The following is a 25,264-nucleotide window of genomic DNA, read 5'->3' on the forward strand; positions in this document are numbered from 1 at the left end:
ACTGCAAAGCTTTAAAATGGAAGTCATTTCCCCCCTTAAGTGAACTCACTCGAGCCAATTAACGTGATCGAGGAGCTTCAACTCCCGCTGAACGCTTGACCTTCCAGCTGAGGGACAACGCCACGCTCTACCACTGATCCACCGCCGTCACCATCTGGCAAAGGTTATCATCAGACACTTTTTACACCGACATGTTAATAGAAAACAGTCTTGAGAGTCACACCAGAAGGGAAGAAATGATAAAGTGCAAGTTAAGTTCAAGCAGTGAAAGTGCAGGAGTCGGAAGTTAAGGTTAGTTATTTCATTAGCTAACATGGCGCAGTAAAATTTTCTAATTTTGTATTCAAACACAACACGCCAACAAACCTTTATCGTTTTTAATAAAATATTTCATTATTGTACATTTTCTTTTCCTGCCTTGATCATCAGTAAAGCTTTTTGTTTGTTTTTGTGAACACACTAACTCTTGTCTTGTCTTGTCTTCACTCTTGCTTGATCTGTTTCGAGTGTTGGTGAACGGCTTCGACAAAGGCGCCCACGTGCTCCGGGTCCATGTCCGGGTAAAGGCCATGACCCAGGTTGGCGATGTAGCCTCGCGTTCCAAAACCCTCCAACATTTTCTTCACGATGTCTGAAATGCGCTCCTGAGGAAGAGGAGGAGCCAAAAATCAAGTAATAATAATAATGAAGTTTATTATGTCTGTTGCACTTTCCTGGATTACAATGAGTTTCTCAATGAGAACGACAATAAAACAAGGCAATTACAACCCAGATTAAATGTAAAACAGCATCACATAACATAGGGCTGGGCGATATCTCGATGTTTTAATATATATCGATATATTTCTAAACGAGGTATAACACGGGACAATATCGCTTGTATCAATATAGTTCATTTTGTGTTAAAATGACAATACTGCGTCCCTACACACACACACACACTTGGGCGTCGCGTATGGGTGTTAAAACACCCACACTTTTCCCAGTGAGAGGGTTCAACAGTTTTTCACTAACGCTTCACAACAGCCGATTTGTTTCTGTGCTCGCTGCAGCTGCCTCCTCTCACCCAGTAGATGTGGAAAGATTATCGCTGCAGCACCCACCATGTTACGATTCGCTAATCATCATAGTATGTTGGTGAAATTGCACTTTTTTCCATTCACGATTATCACGATAATAGAAATCCATCACAATTAACTTACTGTAAGTCATTTTTATCACGCTAATCGATAGTATCATATATTGTCGGATTATTTTCATTACCGATTAATACAGCAAATATTTGTTTGGTCGAAAAAATGTTGATTGTTGTTTTCCAAAAAAACTCAAAAATGATGACTTTCTCAAAAGTCTTGTTTTGTCCACAAAGCAGAATGATTAAGTTTTAATGATTTCTTTGTTACACGGAGGAAAAGAAACACACTGGTATGTCCTGTGTGGGGTTGAAAGCGTTACCTTTGGAGCGTAGAGAGCACACGGGTCCATGTTTCCCTGCAGGCTGACCTTCCCTCCTGTGCGCTCCCTGAACACACACACACACACACACAAACAGAGTCATCCTTTAACCGTGTGGTTAGGTATTTGATGAGTGGAGCAGAAAACACAGACAGACTTTGTTGACTTGACAAACCGTGGATGAGGGAAAGGTCAGTAATGGTTAAACTGCTCCTCAGGAAACAGTCACAGTGTGTGGTTTCAGTGGCCCAGGATCAATGTGCGACTTCATTATTAATTTATTTTAGCGTCAATTTTGTTGCTTGTCGCCGTACGCTTCTACATGTACTGAATAAATCGCATTATCTGCACAGACTCCTAATTGTTATTTGATGTGTAATATCATTTTTTCACTCAAGCTGCAGTTCTACATCACTATGCTATAGATTTGACACATGAATCCTTTCATAAAAATATAGCAAACATGTCAGCAGCGTGTAATGTTAGCATTTTCATTCAAATATATTGTGAATTTTAAGGATTAGGTCAAAAGACTTTTAATCCCCCCAAAAATTAAATTCAGAACCACTCAATGTGAAAGACTCAGGCTGTGTAAATGGATGTGAGGACAGATTTTGGATTAAAGACCCTTGTGAGGACATTTGTTGTCTGCTCCTTGTAATTTAAAAATGAGGGTTTTTTGAGGAGTAAAGTCCTCACGAATATAGAGACACAAATGTGTCGTGGAGTGTGTGTGTATGTATATCTTTATTAAGTCCAAAAAAAACTATATTTATGAGGACATTTTGACCTTGTGGGAGATTTTTTCCTGGGTTTTTCAGGGTTAACACCTGGTTTTAGCGTTAGATACTTAGTCGTGAAGGTTAAGGTTAGGGTAAGGTGCTAGATAATGCATTACGTCTCTGACGTGTCCTCACTTAACTATGAGTGTGTGTGTGTGTGTGTGTGTGTGTGTGTGTGTGTTTTCTACTGCAGATCGTGGGTCAACGGTCCAGTCCAGCCAACCACTTCATATTAGATTGAGACAGATCCTCCAGAGCGTAGTGAGCATCCTTTGCAAACACAATCAGACACACACACACACACACACACACACACACACACACACACACACACACACACACACACACACACACACACACACACACACACACACACACACACACACACACACACACACACACACAGACAGTGAATTCACCTATTGCTGCATCCCCTTATTTGGTGAAATGCTACCACCTGCTGGTTGAAAGTGTTTTTCACCTATATTATATATTATACTATTATCCATTCATGGGAAACTTTGGTGTTGAAACAAGCGTGTGTTGATATAGATCGAACAGAGGATTTAAACTGACAATTTGGAATCAATTATCAATAATTGTCGCCGTTGCCTGAGGCTTACATGTATGTTCAACCAGATTAAATCAAAACAAAAACACTTTTACTGTCTCTTACCATGGGGACGTCCTGTCCCGCCTCCTTCAGTTTGTCTTTGACACGGCGGGCGATGTCTCGGAGGTAAGGCAGTGAGAACTCTTTAAACTCCACGGGCCCCAGGATGCCGGCGTGGGACTCGAACACTTGCAGAGCCTGAACGCACCACAACAAAAATTTATAAAAGTATAAAGGTTCGTAGTTCTAAAAAAATGGCATGGTTTCATGGAGGGACTGTCATATAGTGTCATAGCCCCCCTTCTCTGAGAATAACTGAATAAAAATGTACTTTTCAAGCATTTTCAAGGTCCATTTTCATGCTATTTCACCTACTTATAGCTATGGTAAATTAGATATTTACTATACACATATACAAACATACTCAATATTGTTCTGTCTTATTTTATTCCTTCATCTAGTAAGAAATAAGAGAGCTGTTTCTTGTTGATGGAGATGCAGTTACTATTTCAAGCATTTTCAAGCACTTTTTAATCCTTACAAAAAAAGCCTACATTATAATTTAAGCACTTCCAAGGATTTCAAGCACAGTTACAAACCTTGAGATTATGCACACCATTTAAAGGGGACATATTACGCAAAATCAACTTTTTAACCATTTCAATACTTATATTTGGGAGTCTGGAGGCCCTACCAGTCACCAAAGTGTGGAAAAAGAATACTCAGTCATGTTTTCGTGGTCCCCCTTAGTATAAGTATAGGTGATAAAACACTCAATGTTACCGCCCCACCAGTAAGTTTACTTGGAGAGCTCCACCTTAGCTCCACCTTGTTCCTGCGAGAGTGCAGGCGAGGGAGGAAGAGCGGTATTACGTCAACGCGGTGGGGCAAGTGTGCTGTTCGTGGCTGCACAGTGGAGCACAGTGTTTTACAGAGGATTTTATATATGAAGCTAATGTGCCGGATAAAGTCAGCAAACATGTGTTTGTGTGTTCGCACCACTTCACATCAGACTGCGGCCAGCGGTCGCCGTATTTAGTCAGCGAACGTATTTCACCGACGTACAAACACACACATTGTTAAGAAAAGGTCACATAGAGCTCATAACTGACCATTCTGACACGTCCTAATTAAACATATTTGTTCAGTACGTCCTCCATGACCGGAGCACAGACTCAGTCTGATACAGTCACATAGAGCGGCAGTTTATTCAGCTCGCCTTGCGCCGCTGGCGATCAGCGGTGCTGTCCCCAAGTGTTTTTAACTGATTTACAGTTCGGCAGTGTTCGGCTCAATCCTTATGTAGGACGTCTCTTCCTGTGACGGCACTCTGGCTGTTTTCAGCGCACGCTGCCATGTTGATATTGTCAGAGAACTAGTGGAGGGAGGGGGAGAGGAATGGAGCGAAACCCTGGAAGAAGTGGGTGTGTGTTTGCCTGTGTCTCATTTGCATATAAAGGGACCATGCACGAAAATTGAGCGTTCTGAAAGGGGTGGGTTTAGCAGGGTTATTGAACTGCTATGATGCTTCATCCTTATGGTATTTTGACCAAAGCATGTCACTGACGTGTTCATTAGGACACCAGGGAACTATTTTAATGGGGGAAATAGGGTATAATATGTCCCCTTTAATCTCTCCATTAGACAGCCCTAGACAACAGCTACAGAAATGTGTTTCACTTTGTAAACTGTCCACTCTGCAGCACCAGATTCCATAGAGAAAGTCTGCGATTTCACATCCAGACACACGGGAGTCATTGATCCACTGTTGCCTCTATCAGGAAGTGCAAATGTCTTATTTTGTCACTTTTGGCATTACGATTTTCCCATGTGACATGAATGCACCAAACGAGGCAGCAGTAGAGCAGCAGCTCCTGTGTCCCTGTGAGCTAAAATCGCTGATTTTCTCTATGGACTTCGGTGTGGGAAAGTTTGTGGGTTTATAAACTTCATTTTACATTCGGAAAAACTCTTCTCTGGTGTGTGAGGGCCACTGTAGTAGGTCATAATCTGCAGTCGCATCATTCTCACCAACACATGTCACTGATTCTTACACACTGGACCATTAACATTGAGAGCAGTGGTTCTGACCTGAGCTCCCGCTGCCACCTGACCCAGCAGATACTCCACGATCACGTCGGTCAGCATCTTCAGGAGCATGTGGCTGGACTCCGGGTGTTGGTACAACCAGCGCTTTGCCTTAGAGTGAGTGTTAGAGCCACCACCTTCGATCATGTAGGACATCAGCGTCCACTGTGGCGGGACACATCAGAGACATAGTTCTTTTTTAGTTTGACTGCATTAGTTGCATGAGATTATGTCTAATCAATGAAATGTTATTTGATACATTACACATTTACAGACTGATTTGAAATCGTCTGGACTGATCTCTGTGGAGTTTAAGCGGATTTTGTTTTGTTGTTGTAATCTGTGACCATGTTGTTGTGACCATGTTTTTACCTGGTTAAATAAAGGATATATACAGCAGGCTGGCGAAACCTGTGCTCATGATTGTTCTGGCAGATCGACAGCTCCTGTTTCACGTAAATGTCTTACAGTGTTCAGTATTTAATAAACCATTTTTCATCTTAATGGGCCAAACTCACCGGAGCTCCAGTGAACCCTATGAGCGGCACTTTGCCCTCGATCTTGTGTCTGGTCAGTGTGATGGCTTTGAAAACGTAGCCCAGCTCCTTGTCCACGTCTACTTTGACCCTCAGTTTCTGCAGGTCCTCTGGCTCCTTCAGAGGCTCCGGGAATGTGGGACCTTTTCCTGCCACCATCTGGACATCCATACCCAGGGCCTGGCAGAGAAGACCACCAGTGCAAGAATGAATCAACTCATCTTTTGTGCCGTGACTTCTAGCAGTACGCTTAAGATAGGATGGCAAATTATTATTTTATTGCCATAAAAAGTACTCAGAATAAATTGATAAGGGGGAATTTCCATTGTCTGGATTAATGTGAATGAGGTAAACTGATACCAGTTTGTTAAAAGACATTTTAAGACTTTAAAGCAGATTTTTATTATTATTGCAATGATATGATAATCTAAATGCGATGAAGAACATCTGAAACTAGTGATTGAGACCACTGAGACTAAATAAATAAATAAAACTGCATCTTTAAAATGAACTGCACCTATCTGAATCACATTATCCAATGAAAAATATTACAGCTCTGTGCGTGAGCATAGTCACGTCCCATTCAGTGTCACAGCACTGAGGACAGCGCTGTTTGTGTGTGTGTGCATGTACAGGTGCAGCGCGATCGATAGACAGAGACCGTGTCACTTAGTTCAAATGTAAATAAAACTTTCAATTTTCCCTCTACTGACGTAAACGACGTGAAGTGAGGAGAGAGAGAGACGGGCGGCGGCTCCTTCCCGACCCAGGACCTTGGACCTTCTCTCCCTCTGCCCCGCCAGAATAGAACAGCACCCTCTCAGTGTTCCGAGTCCATGAAAATAGGCTATAAAGCATAAACTAGAAAACAAAGAAATTCTTTGTAAAATCAGATGTTCAGAAGCAGTGAGCATGCCACCCCTATATAGTCAGAATTATGATCTTTATATGATGGTATTTATATAATTTGGGCACCCACGGGCAAAAATATAAATCGGCGCCTATGCTGAGACCCAGTTTACTCATAGACTTACATACAAACGAAAGGAGGTGCCCCCTGATGGCCATTCAGGAGAATACAGGTTTCAAGCACTCCTACATTCATCAACTTTAATAAGAGTGTAACACGACAGGTATAATGTGCAAAAACGTGGCCACTAGGGGGCAAAACAAGCTCAATGGTCCAAGTCAAATTCAGTCTTGTTAGTGGAATTTTGGATTTTAACTCCCCCTTTTTACAAATCACAAAATAGCAACTCAATGTGTTTGTCTGAAGATTTTGTAGAAAAACAATACGGACATGCCATTCTTACCTGTGGGACAACCAGGATATCAGAGAAGATGATGGCAGCGTCAAAGGGAAAACGTCTCAGTGGCTGAAAAAGGGTAAGATTCAATTTTATTATATTTACTTGCATGGAAGATTCTCTTTTACAGTAGCTTTAAAAAAAACATGTTTTATCCGTATAAATCCAGTTTTTTTTGTACCTGCAGAGTGAGCTCGCAGCAGGCCTCCGGTGACCGACATGTCTCAAAGAAGTCTTTTCCTGCTCTGGACTCACGGAACTCTGCACATTATAACAACAAATAACAATAAACGACATTGTGACATGAGGCAAAAAACATTTTACAAAACACAGAAAACATAGTTTGAAAATGTGTTTATATATAAATCCATTTATTTTCAGTAGACTCATATCATATCACTCCATTTCTTAAATCTTAAATCCATCAGCCTCCTCTTTGTAAAATAACAGATTCTAAATTTGTGCTGCTGATTTGTAAAGTGAGCGAGAAAGACACTTCTGCATTTCCTCTACAATCTGTTTACATCTTTGGCATTTACTATGCACAAAGACAAGAAATAAACGTCCTACGCATCAAAGAAATCCGCATAAAAGAGAGTGTAAAAATAAACCCAATAAAAAACACATATTTGCACTTGCAATTCATACTATTTTAAATATTGTTACTATCTGCCCTGTACAAAGCCACATTTTTATTTACGTGTGAAACTCTTATACATTACTTTGTTATACTAAATTATATAGAAACTAAATCCTTGATCAAAGCTATTCAGGACACAAAGGACAGTTAATGGTGGGACAAATTTCATGTCTTACCCGGTAGATATCGTCCCGCCTGTCTCATACACCAGACTGGGACATGTTCAGTTTCTTCGCCATGCGCCGCTCGTAGGAATGTGTCGTTCTGGAGCTGAGGAAAGTCCTTCGGCCTGGATGGGGGGGAAAAAAGGAATCACCTTCAAACAAGTAGTGGATTAATCCTGCAGCTACTGGCGTATAACTATTCCAAATATACTACAATTATTTCATTTAATCTTGTTTATTATTTTTACCCGTCTATATCTAATTTTTGTTCTTCTATTGCTGCTGTTCTGCTGAAAGTCAGACACATTTTCTAAAATAATTTTCTAAAATAAACAATGAATATTAGACAAAATATGAAGTATAAATACAAACACAACAAGTAAGTCTATAAAAATAGAGTAAACTATAAAATATTACAATATTATAATACTTAAACATGTACATGTATATACAATGCACACCTTTTATTGTGGAAGTAAATATGTGAAAATGTGGTTGAGATGGAAAACTACGAATTCTAACCTGAAGGTTAAAATGTGGTGGAAACATTCTGTTATCTAAAACATGAGGATCCCCTCCCTTTCACTCTGCAATCGCTTGAGGCATCAAGCTGCAAAGATGTCGGTGACAGAGTGAATATGAGAGATAAGGCTCCTCTGTCTTCTTATCAAGTCCCAGCAGCAGAGAAAACGGTTGAATGAAACTTAGGCTGCTTTGGATTTCACATTTTAATGTGAAACTGCTAACTTTACTTTAACTTTTAACCCACTTCTCAGACTTGCTGGTACTTTTAATGGAACCTTTAATCAGAATTCATACAGTTCACACACTGTCAGATGGGGGATTTCAAGACATACAAAACTTAAGAAACAATAAAATCATGGCCACAGAGAAAAAAACTAAATTAAATAAGCTGTATTTCCATATTTCATTTCTTTGTTGTAGTGGCTAATGTGACCACATGAACATATATCAATATAATTGTCTATTTTCAACTGTACTAATACACCATCACCATTGTCACCTATTGTCATGTGTTTTAAATAATAATGAATACTAAAATTATCATTGCAACTACTACTATTATTACTACTAGTTACCTTTTTGAAGACACATGTTATGACATAAACACCTGAGCAGCTGTGAGTTACTTTCTGATTAAAAAACCTATCAGCCGAATTTAACAGGAGACCCAAATACTTAACACATAGACTTAATTAATTTTGTAACCAGAATTTACTCATTCATGTGAGCGAAACAATTTAGAATTGCTTAGAATGTAAACGAAGTTCTTGATTCACAAATGTAAAAAAGAAAAATACGTTTCACATGATTCATATGTACAAACTACAAAACTACAAATGTTAAAAAAAATAAATAAAAGGTTAAATGAATTCCTTTTTTTTTTTTTTTTAGTGCAGGAGAAACTACTTTGATAATATCTGTCACAGGCGAGTGATCGTACGTGACGTGCTAACACCTGACACACTGCTAACTTCATTGCAGTTCTGGTTGTGTGCTGCTAACACCGGGGATACTCACAGTATTAAACGGTCCTTGCTCATGTCTGCTGGGCTGAGGAGGCTCCGGCTCCTCCGTGTCTCTCTATGCGGATGTTTACCGTGACCTGCGGCTCCTCAACTGTGTCCTACAGCTGCTTTCCCAACCGCTATCTACTGCTGTTACACCAGCAAGCTCCCGGGCACGACCATCTTGGAAGACCGTGACGTCACAGGAAGAAAAACTTCACGTTTCAAAATAAAAGTAGATTATGGTTCGTTCAATATATAGGGAAACACTCAACAAGAAAAAAAACATATATATATTTTCACTAGTTTTATTGTTTAAAGTTCTTGGAACTGACTATGAATACAATTAGGCAAGTAAAATGAATGGAACTTCAAAGTTTACATCACATACCATTCATTTGTTCCTCAGTTTTTCAAAGTAAGAGTGGCAAGAAAGACCAGAGGGATAAATAACTACATATTTATTTAATTATTTATATATTTATTGAACGGTTAAAACTCTTATTCACATAGCAACAATTATAATGCTCAAAATGATCAGTGGCTCATACCTTAAAAGGTACTTGTTTGCTTATTATGTTACATTTAACCTCAGGTATTAGAGTCATAACAAAACATAACACATGTAATTAAAAAACAACCATATTTGAGGTTGTGAATTGATAAAGACGACCGATTCCATGTGTGCTTTACATTGAAATGAAACAAAACAATGCAAGAGCACTTCAATATGAAGTGAACAGGTGACAAAACATTCAGTGAGTGAGACAACAAGTGTGTGCAAAAACAAACAGAAACAAAACAGTTCTAAACAGGTCTACTACTGCCTCGTGTGGTCATTTTGTGCCACTGCGGTTAAATCCAAACAAAGGATTTCAAACACCAAAGTCACAAAATAACATTCAACCTTGGTGATAAAGGCACCAGTGGATCAACAACTACTGTGTGCCTTAACATAAAATCACTGATTTATTCCTTATACTGACGGTGAGATAAAGCAAATGTACACTTATTTATGATGTTTCACCTCAGTTAGCATATGTTTTATTAGGCGAATATATTGTTGATTGGCTAAAATCAATCAGATGACGTTGCAGCAGTCAGTGCTACATCAGCCACCTTTTTTCTTTAACAAAACAATAAGGATATGAGTGTTACAGGTCTTCTTTCTTTATATGTTATGTTCTATGGAAGAAGACTAGGGCCACATGAAATAAAGTCAGAATTCATACTATTTTCCTCATAGTTCTGACTTTTTTCTCCAAGTTTGGTCCAAAATGTAAATGTGTAGGACAATCATTATTATTTCATATTATTTTACATATATTCTTCAATCTTTTCTATTTTTTATTAATCTATATACATATGTCTGTACAAAAAAATGAATAAATGTAATAAATGTAGTATTCATGTGGCCACTTTTCAGTATATACAGGAACCTGCATGCATGTTCTCAATGGTAGGCCCCAAAAGGTTTATATTTGGGGTGACAATATGGGTCTCAAGTGGGTTTGTCTGTGGTTTCCATGGTGGCTCCACCTGTGTTTCCTATGCTTCCTATGTGGGCAAACACAATGTTACTGAAACCATAAAACCTGCATCATTTGCCCAATTCAAACCTATGCCTCCTTAGTACCCACTTAGTTCCAGGTAGCCTGGAAAGGGTGCTAAGTGGGCATGCGTTTGGGCCATGGAAAACCCACTTGGGAACCATATTGTCAGCCCTGAATATAACCTTTATGGGGCTCACATGGACATGCTGGCTGGGATTAAGTGAATACAGATAATTACTGTATAGAAATAAATCAATAAATACACACGTCTGAAGTACATTAGTTTGTCAGAGTCTCTGTGTGAGTGAGTGAGTGAGTGAGTGTCTCTCTGTCTCTACGGCTGTCGCTGGTACTGCTCCTCTGTGGCCGTGTAGAAGTCGCCCAGCACGCTCTGCATGTAATCGAAGGTGGGTCGATCTTCGGGTTTGTTTTTCCAGCAGCTCATCATGATGTCATAGACCTCGGCGGGACAGTTGTCAGGTTGCGGCATCCTGTAGCCGCGCTGCACTGACGTCATCACCTCACCTTTGGTCATACCTGAGGACGACACCAGCATAAAAACATAACAAATACAATAATTTTGTGGACCACACCCTAAATGCTACTGTGTTACAGAAGGGGTGGTAACCTACATACAGATGAAAGGAATGTGAGGGTCTGTCTGGGCTAGTGGGAACGTAAAATGTGGAAATGCATTTCCTGCAAAATTCATCGGATCGCACTAAAACTCATTCAGATTGTGATTTTCACAGGTCCTGATGGGCACACCAAGTTGCTGAGTTTTCTTGGAGTGCACTCAAAAAGCAAGAAAAAGAATTTAAAAAAAGAACATAAAAAGGAATAATCAGACCAGATACAATATATAAAAAAGGCTGTAGCTTTAGGAGTAGGAGGTTAAATATAATCTCTTAATTTAAGAGGCAGTGGATTCTGTGCAAATGAGATTTACTTGTATTTCCCCAGCTAAAAGAGAAAATACAATTCACCAGTAGAATGCAGCAAAGCACTTGCTTACATTATTAATTTTAGTTCAAAAAGCTAAAAATAGAAGCTTTTGTAACTGTAAGTAATGATGTTTCCTTTAAAAAGCGTAATGCAGCACTAAAACAGATGTGGTTCTACTTTGAACTTTAAATAAATCTCTATGACGTCATGGTTTGAAAAAACAGACACCTGTTCTAGTGTTGTGGCTGATCAGTGTTGTCAATGAGTGCATGAAAAGGACAGTGGTACAGTCCACTTTTATAATGTTTACCTGGGTATGGAATTTTTCCAAAGGTGATGATCTCGTAGAGCAAAACTCCAAAGGACCACATGTCTGACTTGATGGTGAAGGAGCCGTAGTTGAAGGCCTCAGGAGCAGTCCACTTGATGGGGAATTTAGCTCCTGCGTGTGGACAACACACACACACACAGACAGTTGTTCACGCACCAAAATAATTCAGTTTTAATTATCTTTTGTTACATGGAGCAAAGAAACACAAGTATATTCATATTAAAAGCAGCAGAAAAATCTTAATAATAAAAGAGAGGCCGAAAGCTGGATTTTTTCACCACTGAGTCAGAACTGAAGAAGACTCTTAGATGTGAGGTCTAACTCATCTAAAGCAACTTCAGATGCCTACAGTCAACCACCAAAGACGTGCGAGAGGAAATAACACTATGTGGTTTTTAGCCATTGGAGAAACTGCTCAGTGCGGTGCGTGTGGGTGCCAATGGTGACAAACTGGAAAAAGTGTGTGGCTTGTCACCTATGATACAGATAGATAGAGATAGATAGATACTTTATTCATCTCACAGAGAAATTCACATCTCACAGAGAAATTCATAAAACATACAACGTTCTTTTCAGGGAAAAAGTCTCTTCTTGCCCCTAAATTACAATCACAACGTTTCAAGTGTGCAGGGTCACTTGAACCAGGAAGAATCCTCTTAAAATGTAGACACACACACGTTTCCTGATTGTAAAAAAATGCAAACACGCAGCAGCGTTACCCTCTCTGGCAGTGTACTCGTCGTCCTCTATGACTCTGGCCAGGCCAAAATCAGCTATTTTACACAGCAGGCTCTCCGACACCAGGACGTTCGCTGCTCTCAGGTCCCTGTGGATGTAATTCTTCTTCTCTATGTATGCCATGCCTTCTGCTATCTGCAACAGCAAAACAATATATATATATATATATATATATATATATATATATATATATATATATATATATATATATATATATATATATACATATATATATATATATATGTATACATACAGATACAATTAAAACCAGAAGTTTACATACACTATAAAAAAAGACACATATGCTTGCACTTTTTCATATGCTGACATGAAATCAGTCAATCACTTTTCCGTCTCTCATTATTCTGGCTTTTAGCAAATAGAAATTATTTTGGTAATCTTAATGGACCTAAAACAGGAGAAGTGATTGTCTGATTTCATGTCAGACAGTGAGGTCATAGGTAACAAAATTGTTTCACATACTGGCTACAAAAGAATATTATTCATTAAGTAATATTGTCTTACTTTAGCCTCACAACGTATTAATATATAAATCCACGTTACTGTGCAGTGCATTTTTTAGAAAATAACATCAAGAATCATGCAATTTCCCTAAAAAACATTTACAAGGGCGTAAAGAAATACTAATTTACTTGAAGAAACAATGACTATGTAAATTCCGTGAGGCGTGCATGCTTGAGTGTTGACACATTTGACCTTTTTCCACATTCAGAAAGAGTCACGTATTTATAGTTAACACTTCCAGGAAATGTCATCAGGGCTATTAAAAGGAATTTCAACTAAAAATATTTGTTGACCAATTTGCTAAACATATGACATACGAGCAAAGCAACAGACAGTGTGATGTTTTAAGCCCAGTCAAAGTTATCATTATTCTGTTGGGACTTAATTGAAACATTAATGAATTTTCTCATTAAAAGATGCATTCATGTGTCTACTACAGAAACACCCTTAATCTAATAGCCCTCATGGTGATTTATGACTGTCATTATTTAAAACTGTTTTGATGTCGACCTTATTCAAGAGTAGGTCTGCCTGCTTTTCCAAGAAATTGATACGTTTATAAAATGAAAGTACTTTCCCAGAACATCTGAAACCATCTTTTTTCAAAATCGCTCTTCCCTAGCTTCCCTCTCAGTAAAGCCCCTTTTAACAGCAAAGAGTTCCATTTTCACTTTTAGGCAAATGTTCCTCTATATACTTCATCAATGGAAACTGTGAGTGAGGCTGTGAAGAGGGAAAGAAAGAAAGAAGAGGAAGCAGCATTTGGTGATCAGAGTGTAACTCACCTGTGCAGAGAAATCGATGAGTTTGGGCAGTTGCAGTTGGCAGCCTTCACTACTCTTTAAGAAGTCTAGTAGGCTGCCTAAAGACAAGGCAAAATAAAATATACAATGTCAGTATCTTTAACTGGTGAGTGACTTTACGTCTGCATCCATTTCAGCTGTGAGACTGATTGTTTTCAGAATTGTTCAGATTTACCTGAACTTACCCGTATTGTATGTCTCAATACGCTGATGACACTCGCATTTATAATGAATGTATAAACATTTTCAAATAACATAAGCTTATTGTGCTGCTGTGTTCATTGGAACTCACATGTGTCACACATATTTTTTTAGAAAACAACTAAAGTTGCCCGTATTGTGTTGTATCACAACATGCCGATGACACTAGCGTTTCCAATGAATTTATCAAATTTTCAAATAACATGAGCTTATTGTGTACCTTTCTCCATATATTCAGTGATGATGTAGATGGGCGCCGTCTTGGTGACGACAGCGTAAAGTCGCACCAGCCTGTCGTGGTGTAGCGTCTTCATGACGTTGGCTTCATCCAGGAAAGCTTCAGTCGTCATTGTGCCTGACTTCAGGGTCTTCACCGCGACTCTGGTTGTGTTGTTGTAGTACGCTGGTTGTGCAGACAGGAAAAAAAACAGAACATCACTATGTTCCCACAGGGCAACAACTTCACCCTTCACCGCATTCAGGTGTCGCTTCCCATTTTGACTGGTTTTTATGAGCAGCTACTTACACATAGTCACGATCATGGGTAAAAACTTACTGTGCTTTGCAACACATGCAACACCTAACCATTCACCCTCTTCCACCAACACCCATACAAAAAATGTTTAAGTTTGCAGGGATACAGGAGCTATTGGTCTACCCCTGCCTCTGTACATATTGGCCACTTAGTTCAAGTTTAAGTTTCTGAATATAAGGGTTTTAACAACATAAATGACAAAATAAAATTGCTGATTTTCTCTATGGACTTTGGTTTTTTGGAAAATGTGATATTCTTAAGGTATTGTATGGTCCAAATTTGGATGCTGACTTCACTACCTCATACAACCACATGTTCTGTAGCACCTGGTCTAGCAGGATCTTTATTTCCTCCCTAGTCATGAATATAAATCATCCAGCACAGTGCTGCACCACAATAGATTCATTATCTACTCATGAATGCATGAATATTAAGTTTAACATTTGCAAACACACATTTTGATATTCATACAGCAGTTTCAACATTATCAACCTTATTTCTGAGATACTGGTTAGGTTTTGGGTTAAGAATTGACTTGTGGTTAGTTTATGGTTAATTAGGCTATAGTTAAGTTCAGGGATAACGCTTTGTTTGGCCTGTCCAAATGAATGGAAGTCAATTCAGTGTCTTAACAAGAATAGTTGTCAAAATATGCGTGTGCAGGTCACTACCCCCAAAACCTCCAATGCAAATATTCCTTCTGACTCCACATTTCCTCCATTGATTGAAACACCAACAACATGTACATGTGATCCTCCTGGGCCAGCTTATAACCACAGGCATGCGTGCGCACACATCTGTCTGTGTGTTCAGGGAAAATATTTTAAGAACATTATTTTCACCAAAAAATGTGGAACACAACTAATGTCAAACAAAAGAGGGAAGTTACAGGAGGAAACATAACTTCTTCCCCATTCACTTTATTCCTGCTGGAGTGCAATTATAGTGAGTTTCACTGATGGTAAACTACAGTGGCAGCATCACACGTCACACGACACATTTCCGACTTCAACAAAGCGTACGAAACAGATTCTAGTCAATATTACTGATTCAATTATTGCTCCATATGTCCAAGTCTCTGATGGACAATGTGTAAGTGGGAAACAAATAGTATGACGCAGAGAAGGGGGTATAGCTCAGTTGTAGAGCATTTGACTACAGATCAAGAGGTCCCCAGTTTAAATCTAGGTGCCCCCAAAAGAGTACATATATGGTTCTGGTTTTTCCTGTAACAGGAGGGTCACCAGTTCAAATCCCGAGACAGGTCAAGGGCTGGAGCACCCAACGACCACTGCCATTAAATACAGATATTAGGTTCACTATCACTAATTTATGTGTGCAAATAAAACACTTTCTGATCTAAATTATTGTTTGTTTTTCCCCAGTACTCACCCATCCAGACTTCTCCAAACTGCCCCGCCCCGAGTTTCTTCACCATCTTAATGGACTCTTTGGAAATCTCCCACGCGTCTTTATGCCAAGGTTTCTGCGCTTTGGGTTTCACGCATGGTTGTTCCAGTTTACGACACAGGCCGTCTGCTTTTTCTGGAAGGTGCGCGCACACACACACACACACATACACATATATATGCACTCATATAGACCCACTGAGTATGGAGGACGAAAACTGACTTATGTATAATAATGTATAATAAATGCATAAATAAATACAGAAAAAAATAAATAAATGCATAAATAAATCAATCAATAAATAAATGCATGAATAAATGTATAAATAAATAAATAGAGGAATAAATAAATACATGCATAAATAAATGAATGAATAAATAAATAAAAGAATAAATAAATGCTTTTCATTTATTTCTACATTTCTGTTCACCTACATTTATTTATTTATTTATTTCTGTGTCCATATGTTAATGAGGTAGGAGGTCCTAACCTCAGTCAACAGCATGATTGGCTACAGGAGTATGCTCAGTTCGGGTCGACTGCTTCTGCCTTACTAGCAGCGATGAGTCGATGATGACCGTAATTGACCATAATTGACCATTTGCCTGATATAACCGTATATGCACTGTGACACGGCACAGATATCAGTACTGACACATATCAGATAGATAACTTATGTTTAGTGTGTGAACTCTACCGCGGCTTTCGGGGAGGCTCGCGTACATGGGGGGGTTGCGGGATGGACGCTACTCGCCTCGGCACGTCACGGTTTAGGTTGCATCTCCACTACAAAGAAACAACCTACTCAATTCATCACATCCATTATTACAAGCCAGTACGTCCACTTGCCTCAAGTCAGCACATATCGCCACATATCAAATCCAACCTCCACACACGCATCAACTCAATCAAAAAACAATATATTGCTAATACTTTAGAGACCCCAACCCAAAAAAACTCACAAATCATGTTTTCAGGGGAGCTCATGTCTCATTAAGGGGGGCAGACCCCCCTGGCTCGCACCATGTATATGTTATTTCTGATATGTATCAAATGCAGTGATTTTATTTGTGTGAGACTACCTCATTAACATATGGACACAGAAATAAATAAATGTGGGTGAACATAAATGTAAAGCAATGTAAATTTATTCTCTCATTTATTCTTTTATTTATTTATTTATGTATGCATTTATTTATTTCTTCCTGTATTTATTTATACATTTATTTATTTCTGTATTTATTTATACATTTATTTATTTCTGTATTTATTTATACATTTATTTATTGATGTATTTATTTATGCATGCATCTATTTATTTCTGTAATTATTTATACATTTATTTAAGCATTTATTTATTTATACATAAGTCAGGTTTTGCCCTCCAGTGTGTCTCGACTTAAGTGTTCAATGTTCCTTGGTAATCAGAAAACATGGCACATGTATTCCAGTTATTAATCAGAGGATCACAATTATTCTAATAATGACTGTGTAATGGAGCCTGCTGCTAATTTATTTACATGCCGTACATATAAGCACTAACATGTAAGGGGGATGGATTGACATGCATGCAAGCATGCACATGGACTCACATCTATTAACATGATGCACATAATGTATGCACATTAAATATAACAAAGTACCACTTTTTAATGGTAAAGCCTAACCAGGAACAGAGATTGTGAATTAACCTCAGGTTGAAATCTATTTTTTAAAAAGCTGTTTCCTGTTGGACACAAGGAAAAACAGATTTTGGCTTCTTAACAAAAGGCTCACCTAATAAAATCTGCGACATCTTATGTTTTTGTGCTTTATTTGTGACTGTTTGCCAACATCATTCACCTCGAAACTGGAGCGTGTAAACCGCTCACCCTCCCACACCAAATTCCATGGGAAAAAATCAGCGATTTTTAGTGTGTAAAGACGTGTGCTGCTGGTCTGCTCCTGTTGTAAGTTTGTGCCATGTAAGTAAATCCTGACAAAGAATTTCAAACTCTGACAATATGAAATAACACATCTGGACAGACTGATGGAGGCAGCAGTGGATTAAAGGCCTGTGTGCTGGGATGTAAAATCGTTGATTTTCTTTATGGACTTTGATGCAAGGAGTAAATAGTTTGGAAAACAAAACTTTAATTTTCAGTCAGAAAATGCTGTCTAACAGCAAGATAAAGTGATAAAAGTCTTATTAAGACATAATCAGGCATAGATCTTAGTAGGTGCGCTTTTTGTGAAATGGCTAAAATTGTGTTTTCCCTGTGTTCAATAGGAAACAGCTTGTAGAAAACATTAAGGTTCTTTAATTGACTGGTTTATACTCACTGTGGTAGTGTTTGATCATGATGTCAATGTCAAGGAATGAGATCTTAGGTGAAATGTAGTAACCGCCATTGTCCAGCGTCCTTATTTTATAGTGTTTTACTGAGTCTGTCTTCTGTGCGTCCAAGTCTCTGATGGACAACGAGTAACTTCCTGTGAGAAACAAATCACACATAGGACACATGGGGGTATAGCTCAGTGGTAGAGCATTTGACTGCAGATCAAGAGGTCCCCAGTTCAAATCTGGGTGCTCCCTAATGACTATGAATTTGACTCTAGTCTTTCCTTATAACAGTAGGCTCACCAGCTCAAATCCCAGGACAGGTCAAGGGCTGGAGTACATTCACTTGGGAAAGTAATGCATGTCTGTCTTTCCTACCTTTTGATGTTTCACTTTCCCTGATCAGGTAGGAGCCTGGTTTGTTTGCCGGAGCCAGCAGTTGTCTCTCGGCATCCTTCCTTGTGATGTCCTTGAAAAACCACCTGCAATAAACAGCAAACGCATGAAAACACATGTCAATAAAACACAGACTTTATCCGCCACAGAAGTAACATCATTTTGTTTCAGCATATAAACTCTTTCTGAAATGTAACTGAGAACGGAGATGACTCAGAATTCAAATTTCAGGAGATAGGATTGCACTAAATCAGAGATTACCAAAGGCTGGGTCGGTACCCACAGATAGGTCACGGGATAATTTTTTAGGGTCCCTCAAAACATTTGCCAAATTTTTCCAAAGATTTACTGTTGAGAAATACTTTGACCACATAAATCCACAAGTAGATGCAGCTACTTACTCCTTTGTCTCCATGGTGTCTGCTTCAGCAACGTAATTGGATGGGATGTATCCTTCTTTGTTGGTTGTCAGTGACTTTGCCCTCCACCACTCACCACATCTGCAATAATATATTACACAATAAGACTGGGGGTTAATATTGATCACTGGTCAAGAAAGGGCTCCAAACTTACTTGGAGCCAGCATTTCCAGCTGGCTCCAGCACTTGGAGCCAGTTTCCATTGGTGACTGCCTGGAATAGGAATGATACCCTAAAGCACATATGTCAGTCAAGGCCAGCGGGCCGGATCCAGCCCGTGAATGAGTTATCTCTGGCCCGCGGGATGATATTTAATTACTATTAAAACCAACCCGCAGTATTATGTGCCCGCAGCACCATAATACTACAAATCCCAAGATGCACTGCGACTGCATTGGCGTGTACCGAGTGCCCGCAAGCGAGCGCGATCCCGCGTCTTCTCTTCATGAGCAGCAGCACAGTCACAGTGGAGGACTAAATATTGCCGTCAATTTTCATCTCCCTCTCCCCCAAAATGGCAAAATGAAAGGTAGACGCTGAAAACAGGGGGTTTCAAGACAGGTGGGAGGCAGAATAATGTTCACCTAAGTAAAAGGAAAGCCTGTGTGTCTTGTGTCTGTTATGAAAGAATATAACTCAGACAAGTGAGCAGAAAGGACTTGCACTTGATATTTCTTTGAAGGGAATTATTCTTTTTTTCTCCAGTTGAATGGGAAATCTTGCCTAAGAAATTAATGCAACTGTTTTGCACTTTTTAAAGTTTGTACTAACTCATTTTATTATAAAAGACAGACATTGGTGAGGGTCAGAGCAGCACACTGATTTGTTTTTAATGCATGCTGTTTCATTTTTGCATTTATCTTGCCATTGAGCTTTGAAGGAAAATTACATTTAGCTGTTTACCTGTTAAAAAAAGAAGAAGAAAAAACGTTTTCAATTTGTTACTGAAAGAGCCTTGAGAAAATATTGCAACTTTTATTGCATTTTATTTATGTTTTGCTTAATTTAATTTAATTTAATTTAATTTAATGATTAATGTTAAGTGCAGTATAGGCTGTGTTATTGGTATTGGTTCAATATGTGCAATAATTGCAAGTTTTAATGAACATTGAACCAGCCCGGCCCTCCACTTGTACCATTGTTTTTTATTTTGGCCACCCGTGTATTTGACTTTGCCATGACTGGGGTTGAGTCATCGGCATATTGACAAACAATTGACTAACAAAGTCCTAACAAGTCCTAACAAAGTCTTAACAATGTCCTAACAAAGTCCCAACAAAGTCCTAACAAAGTCCTAACAAGTCCTAACAAAGTCCTAACAAAGTCCTAACAAGTCCTAACAAAGTCCTAACAAAGTCCTAACAAGTCCTAACAAAGTCCTAACAAAGTCCTAACACCTCCTCCGAACACAGAAAAGAACATTCCTAACCAGAGGGGCAAAAGAGCCAATCAGATTCTGAGAAAACTGCGTGGGCGGGATTGGGCAGTGACAGTGTTGTCAACTGCATTTGAAATTTTGACACTCATTAAATCATTCTGAGGTGGAAAAGCACCTTGTAAAAAATGTAAATAATTTGTAGAACTTTTAGAAGATTTTTTTTTTGTTTAACAGTTGCAAGTTCACAACATGTAAAAATATAGTTGTATTTTGCAGCTTTTCCCTGTTTTTTTTTTTTTCCTTAGTCCTGGTATCAGGGTTGGACTTGAAGACTGTGATGTTCCGTCAATGTAGTTTTATTCCATGGGATAATTTATACAATTCCCTGACATTATGACAATACTTTACAAAAACGCTGTGAGCAGGGTTCGAACCTGCGCGGGGAAACCCCATTGGATTTCAAGTCCAACGCCTTAACCACTCGGCCATCACAGCTCCCTTCACATTATTGAAGAGTAGTTTTTTTTGCTGACTGAGCAAACAGCATACAGCAAACACAGCAAATGGTAGTGGGTCAAAATAACAAATACACACAATAAAAAAGTTTGGGATAATAAGTAGTATGATATTTCCTTCCTCATTCTGGCTTTATCCAAGTTTACCATAAACATGGTATAATTTCAAGAAATGACTTCATACACTTCATCCACTCAATAAAGTCATCTGTCTGTCTGTCTACATGAACCCCCCAAATTACTCTAAATGCTGTAGTACATATACATGGCCTGTATGTGGCGCTGTGGTTCATTGCTTTTAAAAAGTTGTGTATTGGTTGTATTATTTTCATTCTGGGACCCTTTTCCCAAAAATTGCACATTAGGATTCCATGTGGATAAAAAAAAAAGTTGATATTATACAAAAATGTTATGTTTTCTACTAAAGTCATTGTCCTGTTCTGATGTTTCACACATACATATTACAACCATAAGTGAATGCCAGTATGTCAGGGTTGAATGTGAAAGAGTGTCGCCTGTTGGAGCATGTGTATATCTTTCATCTTTGGTTTTGACCTCACACTGTGCCTTAGGCTATATCATTAATGACTGATAGCATTTCTGGAGACACTCACTCCTCCAAGACATTCATCTTCTCTCCTTTCTTGAACTCTAGATCTTCCGAATGCACGGCCTCAAACGGGTAAAGGGCGATCACAGTTTTTCCAGAACCGCTTTGCTCTAAAAGAGGAAACAGAAAAAAAAAGATATTGACCTTTGAATTAATATCAACATTTACATACAGTATTTAGTGAATCAGGAATACCTTGCATCTTTTGAAACACCTGACCAGGCAGCAGGGAGTTATTCTGCAGAAGAAAAGAAATCAGATGGCATTTCTCAATCTGTACATCTCAATTATCAGATGAAGAAGTTCTGTTTATTGTGAAATATCTGAATCACTGCTATTCAAAATCAGGAACAAAGACAGAGTGAATCTGAATAGTCAGTCAGTCAGTCATCATCTAACCACTTTATCCTCCACCAGAGAGTTGCGGGGGGTGCTGTGCCAATCTCAGCTACATCGGGCGATAGGCGGGGTACACCCTGGACAGTTCGCCAGTCCATCGCAGGGCCACACACAGCTAGAGACAAACAACCATTCACTCTCACACTCACTCCTATGGGCAAATTAGGCTGTCCAATTCACCTAATCCCCACATTGCATGTTTTTGGACTGTGGGAGGAAGCCGGAGAACCTGGAGAGAACCCACGCACACACGGGGAGAACATGCAAACTCCATGCAGAAAGGCCCTTGTGCAAGGCGAGAGTGCTAACCACTACCCCACCGTGTGACCCGAATCTGAATAGTATGAATGTTTATTAAGGAACTGAAACACTGCACTTTTACCACACAAAAAATTACCACATTTGCCCAGATGAATTCTGACCACTTACTATTTTACTTTTCGTATTGGAGGTGGGGTCCCTGACATAGTGCATGGGGTCGGCATGTACAGTCTGCTGCCCGCTCTTCCCCTCCACACCTCTGCTCAGACCTTCACTCAGCGTGGACTCAATGCAGCCCATCGTGTCTGCACAAGGAAGTGAGAAAAAGGAAGGGTGAACCTGACTGTTTGCACATTTTTTGGGGACTGCAAAAGCAAACAACACTTCAAAACAAATGGTTAAACAACTGGGAGCTTCTGCGAATGGTTGGGGTTTTGTTTTGTTTTTTTCATCCGTAAACAAATGTCACAGATTAACGTACAGTCATGCTCTGTCAGTCTGACCACATGAGCATGCGCAACAGCAGAAACAATAGCACACAGTTATTTATGCAAATTACATATTTTTTGCTCTAAAATTAAAGATTCAGAAAGTCATGGGAGCAAAAATTGTGTTTGTTTTAGTATTTAAGTTGCAGATCACAATACATTTATACTACAGTTATATTCTGTCACAAATATTTAATTCCCATTCAGCAATTGCTTATTATGTTTTCCTTGCAGTGTGTCTGCTGTATATTTGGGCTCATGTATCTACACTCACTGGCCCAAAAAAAAGGGACCGCCCCTTAGCTTTGATTACGGGACTCATTCACTGTGGCACTGTTTCCATAAGCTACTGCAATGTCACAAGATTTATTTCCGTCCAGTGTTGTATTCATTTTTCACCAAGATCTTGTATTGATGATGGGAGAGTCGAGCCACTGAGCAAAGCCTTCCCCAACACATCCCAAAGATTCTCAATGGGGTTAAGGTCTGGACTCTGTGGTGGCCAATCCATGTGTGAAACTGAAGTCTCATGCTCCCTGAACCACTCTTTCACAATTTGAGCCTGATGAATCCTGGCATTGTCATCTTGAAATATGCCTTCTTTGGCCGTGTTTGGATAAGAATATCAGCAGAAGTGCGACAGAGAAAAGAGCCACTTCCACCCCATCACATTTTTAGTCATCAGCATATTGAGATAAACCTGCCTGCAGCACACTATATCCAGATAATTATCCACATTTAGATTTCAATCTGGCCTTTCCACCAGTTCCAGGTAGTGTGAGGGTTTAACTGACACGATTTAAACTTACTCGATTTTAATAGCATTGGATGCATCAGAGTTCACCTAACATAAGTTTGAACAACAATTTTCTGGCTTGGAGAACTAATCAATTCTACCCCATCACCAACATGAATGTCATCTATAAAAAGACAATGTGAGCAGGGCACAAACCTGCATGGGGAAACCCCATTGGATTTCAAGTCCTACGCCTTAATCACTCAGCCATCACAGCCTGTCCCCCATGTGGAAAACTGTCTTTTGGGTGGCTGAGCAAATATTTCAGTTTTGATGTAACCTGCATAGTTTATGTGGGGGATTTTCTCTACAGACATTTGTTTAATTAAATTGAAGAAAAACCACCAACAGTAGGACATCTGTACAGACAAACACAGTATATATGAAAAAAGTTTGACCAATGGAAAAGTCTATTTTTTATCAGCTTTAATGAGTGTCTATGGTGTAGTGGCATCGAGAGGTCAAAATCCATACCACTTAAGTAATAGTTCTTAATTTTTAAAGTGAAAATGTATATTTCTTCTTTTGTAAATGAATAATTATGTAAAAAATACTAAGTTTTTTTAAGTGAGTGGATGAAGGTGTGACAGTGAAACAGCTGTGTGGTTTATTATGGTTGCTTTTTGGTTCAATGGCTGTTATATTTATAACTCAACAGTCAGCAAACACCCGGAAACTACACGTCTGAGGAGAACACTCACAGTCACGCTCACTGACTTATTCCTCCTGCACTTACAACAAAAAATATAACAAAAGAGGAAAAAAGGAGACAAAGGCATTAAAATAAAAGTATTAAAATTGATAAATACCACCATAGTCAAATTAAATAAAAAAGATTTTCTCAATTTTAATTGAAAGATTAATTTAAGTTTACTATAGTATTAGACATTTGAACTACTCCAACCCAATCAAAACCTCTTTAGTGTGTTTCATATTTCTACATTATTATTATTATTATTTTTTTATGTAATTATAAAAACATGCACTCCAACTTAAGCCAAAGACAATACTTTTCACATTGTGGACAATAAAAGTTTAACCTAACCTAATACTTCAATCAAATGAATCTGTAATCTTTCTCTACACTGAGAAGAAATCAAAGAAAATTTAAAAAATAAGCTCTATTTAAAGAAGTGTTACAGGTAAGATGATCATATTTCAAAGATGAATGTGTTTGTGTAATCTGATAGCACACAGAGAATTGATAACAAACTGGATTCTTTCACACCTCACATGCATTTGGCCTTACCTCACTTCACCGTGTATCCACTTCGTGGGTAAAGGAAACAGTTAATGCAATGTTGTTGTTTTTTTTTGAGTCTTGCAGTCCTCAAATTTGCTCCCTGTGTTTTTCATTAGACTTATGTCTGACCGGCGGCTCAGCCACTTTACATGGACTGTTAGAGTCAGCCGTCAGAATGAGGAACTTACAAACAACTGGCAGGGGATTTTTTTTTTTTTTCACCTTAACTTCCTGGTACAATTGTCTAATGATTATTTGCATCATCAGCAACATACACACACAGA

The 25,264-nt window shown here is 38.8% G+C and overlaps 2 protein-coding genes and 3 non-coding genes across 5 annotated transcripts; 2 read left to right on the top strand and 3 right to left on the bottom strand.

Moving 5' to 3' along the window:
• Positions 1-409: 409 nt before the first annotated feature.
• Positions 410-9,308, bottom strand: urod (uroporphyrinogen decarboxylase). Its single transcript, XM_044021875.1, is given in 11 exon segments — positions 410-644; positions 1,456-1,525; positions 2,427-2,456; positions 2,458-2,522; positions 2,914-3,048; positions 4,942-5,103; positions 5,457-5,654; positions 6,788-6,850; positions 6,963-7,042; positions 7,598-7,710; positions 9,128-9,308. Coding segments are annotated over 11 exon segments (1,101 nt in total). The 5' UTR covers positions 9,151-9,308; the 3' UTR covers positions 410-482.
• A 1,158-nt stretch (positions 9,309-10,466) lies between these two features.
• lyn (LYN proto-oncogene, Src family tyrosine kinase) lies at positions 10,467-25,155 on the bottom strand. Its single transcript, XM_044021293.1, has 13 exons — positions 24,987-25,155; positions 22,622-22,758; positions 21,989-22,031; positions 21,798-21,903; positions 19,273-19,371; positions 18,854-18,957; positions 18,478-18,627; positions 16,138-16,290; positions 14,431-14,613; positions 13,992-14,068; positions 12,663-12,816; positions 11,923-12,054; positions 10,467-11,204 (listed from the first exon to the last, which is right to left on the bottom strand). Exons 2-13 carry the CDS (start codon positions 22,751-22,753, stop codon positions 11,002-11,004), a joined length of 1,536 nt encoding a protein of 511 aa, XP_043877228.1. The 5' UTR covers positions 22,754-22,758; positions 24,987-25,155; the 3' UTR covers positions 10,467-11,001.
• Positions 15,871-15,942, top strand: trnac-aca. The gene has a single exon. It is a non-coding gene; the product is annotated as a tRNA-Cys (tRNA).
• Positions 18,659-18,730, top strand: trnac-gca. The gene has a single exon. It is a non-coding gene; the product is annotated as a tRNA-Cys (tRNA).
• Positions 21,082-21,163, bottom strand: trnas-uga. Its single transcript has one exon. It is a non-coding gene; the product is annotated as a tRNA-Ser (tRNA).
• Positions 25,156-25,264: the final 109 nt, after the last annotated feature.

The sequence above is a fragment of the Solea senegalensis genome, linkage group LG1 (genome assembly GCF_019176455.1).
Source record: "Solea senegalensis isolate Sse05_10M linkage group LG1, IFAPA_SoseM_1, whole genome shotgun sequence".
NCBI classification, from domain to species: Eukaryota; Metazoa; Chordata; class Actinopteri; order Pleuronectiformes; family Soleidae; genus Solea; species Solea senegalensis.

What these genes read in the sequence shown, in the direction of transcription:
- lyn (XM_044021293.1), bottom strand. Translation starts at nt 22,753, where the DNA reads ATGGGCTGCATTGAGTCCACGCTGAGTGAAGGTCTGAGCAGAGGTGTG. An exon ending in CCAATACGAAAAGTAAAATA is followed by an intron (nt 22,032 to 22,621) that starts GTAAGTGGTCAG and finishes TTTCTTCTGCAG; the next exon opens with AATAACTCCCTGCTGCCTGG. An exon ending in GGAAAGTGAAACATCAAAAG is followed by an intron (nt 18,628 to 18,853) that starts GTAGGAAAGACA and finishes TGTTTCTCACAG; the next exon opens with GAAGTTACTCGTTGTCCATC.